This window comes from Solanum tuberosum, unplaced genomic scaffold, assembly GCF_000226075.1.
Source record: "Solanum tuberosum cultivar DM 1-3 516 R44 unplaced genomic scaffold, SolTub_3.0 scf00031, whole genome shotgun sequence".
In the NCBI taxonomy this organism is placed as follows: Eukaryota; Viridiplantae; Streptophyta; class Magnoliopsida; order Solanales; family Solanaceae; genus Solanum; species Solanum tuberosum.
In genome coordinates, this window is record NW_006238957.1 from 2,562,404 (window position 1) to 2,565,387 (window position 2,984).

At 41.2% G+C, this 2,984-nt stretch overlaps 1 protein-coding gene across 1 annotated transcript; it reads left to right on the plus strand.

The window, feature by feature from the left end:
* Positions 1-418: 418 nt before the first annotated feature.
* On the plus strand, positions 419-1,883 carry LOC107059665 (uncharacterized). Its single transcript, XM_015306389.1, has 2 exons — positions 419-1,244; positions 1,402-1,883. Exons 1-2 carry the CDS (start codon positions 419-421, stop codon positions 1,881-1,883), a joined length of 1,308 nt encoding a protein of 435 aa, XP_015161875.1.
* The last annotated feature ends 1,101 nt before the right edge of the window (positions 1,884-2,984 follow it).

Below are 2,984 nucleotides of genomic sequence, written 5' to 3' on the forward strand. Positions count from 1 at the left end.
TCGCGCAAATATTTAGGCAATACCTGTCTGCATACACCACGTACTTGATCTTAAGAATGGATCCACTCAAGTACATCTTTCAGAAACCAATGCCTACAGGTAAACTGGCAAAATGGCAAATTTTGTTGAGCGAGTTTGATATTGTGTATGTGACACAGAAGGCAATCAAGGGTCAAGCCTAGCTGATCACCTCGCAGAAAACCCAGTGGATCAGGATTACAAGCCGCTCACGACCTACTTCCCTGATGAAGAGGTTTTGTTTGTAGGATAAGACATATCAGAGTCATATGATGGATGGAGGATGTTCTTTGATGGAGCATCAAACTCTATTGGAGTTGGAATAGGAGCAGTCTTAATTACGGAGACAAGTCAGTATTACCCGATCTCAGCTAAGATCAGGTTTTATTGTACCAACAACATGGCGGAATATGAAGCTTGTATTCTCGGACTCAGGATGGCCATAGACATGAACATCAAAGAACTCTTGGTGATAGGAGATTCCGACTTGTTGGTTCATCAAGGGCAAGGAGAATGGACCACTAAGAACGTCAAGATCCTTCCTTATTTGCATTACATAAAGGAGTTGAGTAGGAGGTTCACAAGGATTGAGTTCAAGCATGTCCCTCGAGCTCAAAATAAGTTTGTCGATGCTTTGGCAATATTGTCCTCAATGATTCAGCATCCAGACAAAAATTACATCGACCCTATCGATGTAGAGATACATGATCAGCATGCATACTATTTTCATGTAGATGAGGAATTGGATGGAAAACCTTGGTACTATGACATCAGAAGGTTGATAGAAGCACAAGAATATCCTGAAAATGCTACGAGAAAGCAAAAACGGACTTTGAGGAGGATGCCCAATCATTTCTTCCTTAACGGAGAAATCCTATATCGAAGAACTCCAGATTTAGGATTGCTGAGGTGTGTCGACGCCACAGAAGCGACAAGGCTTTTGGAAGAAATACATGTAGGAACATGTGGACCCCACATGAATGGGTTCACTCTAGAAAAGAAGATTCTAAGAGCTGGATATTTTTGGATGACCATGGAGAGAGATAGCATCTGGTATGTGCAAAAGTGTCATCAGTGTCAAGTGCATGGGTTCCCCTTGGCCATTTTCTGCTTGGGGCATGGACGTTATCGGACCCATAGAGCCTCCCGCATCAAGTGGACATCGTTTCATTCTGGTGGCTTTCGATTATTTCACAAAATGGGTCGAAGCTTTGACATACAAAGCAGTGACTAAGAAGGTAGTGGCAAACTTTGTTCGCAACAACATAGTTTGTCGGTATGGAATTCCATAATCAATCATAACAGATAATGCAGCCAACCTCAACAACGATCTTATGAGGGAAACTTGTGAAAGGTTCAAGATTGCTCATTGAAATTACACAGTTTACGAGCCACAGATGAATGGAGCAATTGAGGCTGCAAATAAGAATATCAAGAAGATTTTAAGGAGGATAGTAGACAGTCATAGACAATGGCATGAGAAGCTACCATATGCTCTACTCGGTTATCGTACCACAATCAGAACATCAACTGGGGAAACTCATTATATGTTAGTTTATGGTTCGGAGGCAATAATACCTGCCGAGGTGGAAATACCGTCTTTAAGAATTATCCAAGAGGTTGGTCTGGACAATGCAGAATGGATAGGTAGCAGACATGAGCAATTGATGCTCATCGATGAAAAGAGGATGAACGCGGTTTGTCATCGCCAACTCTACCAGAACAGAATGACAAAAGCATTCAACAAGAAAGTCAAACCTCGACAGTTCACACCGAGGCAGTTAGTATTGAAGAAGATCTTTCCTCACCAAGGAGAAGCCAAAGGGAATTGCACCAAATTGGCAAGGACCCTACATGGTTCATAGAGTACTCTCTGGAGGAGCGGTAATCTTAGCAGAAATGGAAGGCAAAGTGAGTACAAAACCAATCAATACAGATGCCATCAATAAATACTACATCTGAAGACCTCAAGATTAGTCTTTATTTCTTGTACTTTTGCATTTTGATGTAACAGAACTACCTCTAGACCTGACTTTCCTCGGTGGGGTACGTAGGCAACCCACATCGGATCCGGTCTCCCTTAGAAAACCCAAAAACATAATTTCCATGTATTTAGAACTACGTTTGACCTGAATTCCCTCGGTGGGATACTTTGGCAATCCTTGTCGGATTCAGTCCCTTGCATATTTTTTTCTCTTTTCTATTGTAATCGAACTACATCCTGACCTAATTCCGCTTGGATACGTAGGCAGCCTAAGTCAGGCCCGATCATTTCATTTCATATTTTTCACTTTCCTATTGTATCGAACTATGTTACGACCTGATTCCATTTGGATACGTAGGCAGCTTGAGTCAAGCTCGGCCATTGCATTACATGCTTCTATTTATCCCACTTGTATTCGAACTACGTTACGATCTAATTCCTATCTTGGGGATACGTAGGCAGCCTGAGTCAGGCTCGATCAATGCACTACATAATTTCTTTTTCTTACCCTTAGGAAACACTTCATCATAGTTAGCGTAACCTCAGAATATGAAGAATCTCGGTCGACGCAGTGTCTGCGGAAGAGCTAGGGAAGCTTGATTCAGAAGGGTAAAAGCTATAGGAAGACTATGTTGGATATAATCAACAAAATGGAAAGCTCGATGGACTTCGGAACATGTCATAATCTAAAAACACTGGAGAATTACTATATAAGTATATACCTAATATATACGTAGTATACTTATTTTCTAGAAAAACAAGCTAATTCTTTTCAAAAATATTTTTTGTACTCTTCCACCTACCTAGTCTCTAGGTTAAGAAACTACATACGGGGTAAGAAGACGTCGAAGGATTCTAGTGACGAGGCTTCAGTTCGCGAGTCGATACGAATCAAAAACCCCTCCCAAACTAAAAAATTTCTTTGAGTGCAGGAACACATGAATCAAGAAAATTAAATCAAGTCTTGGGGCATGACCAGAAA

Coding starts and splice junctions, on each gene's coding strand:
- LOC107059665 (XM_015306389.1), top strand. CDS start 419: ATGGCGGAATATGAAGCTTGTATTCTCGGACTCAGGATGGCCATAGAC. Junction 1,245..1,401: donor AAGCTTTGACATACAAAGCA/GTGACTAAGAAG, acceptor GAAATTACACAG/TTTACGAGCCACAGATGAAT.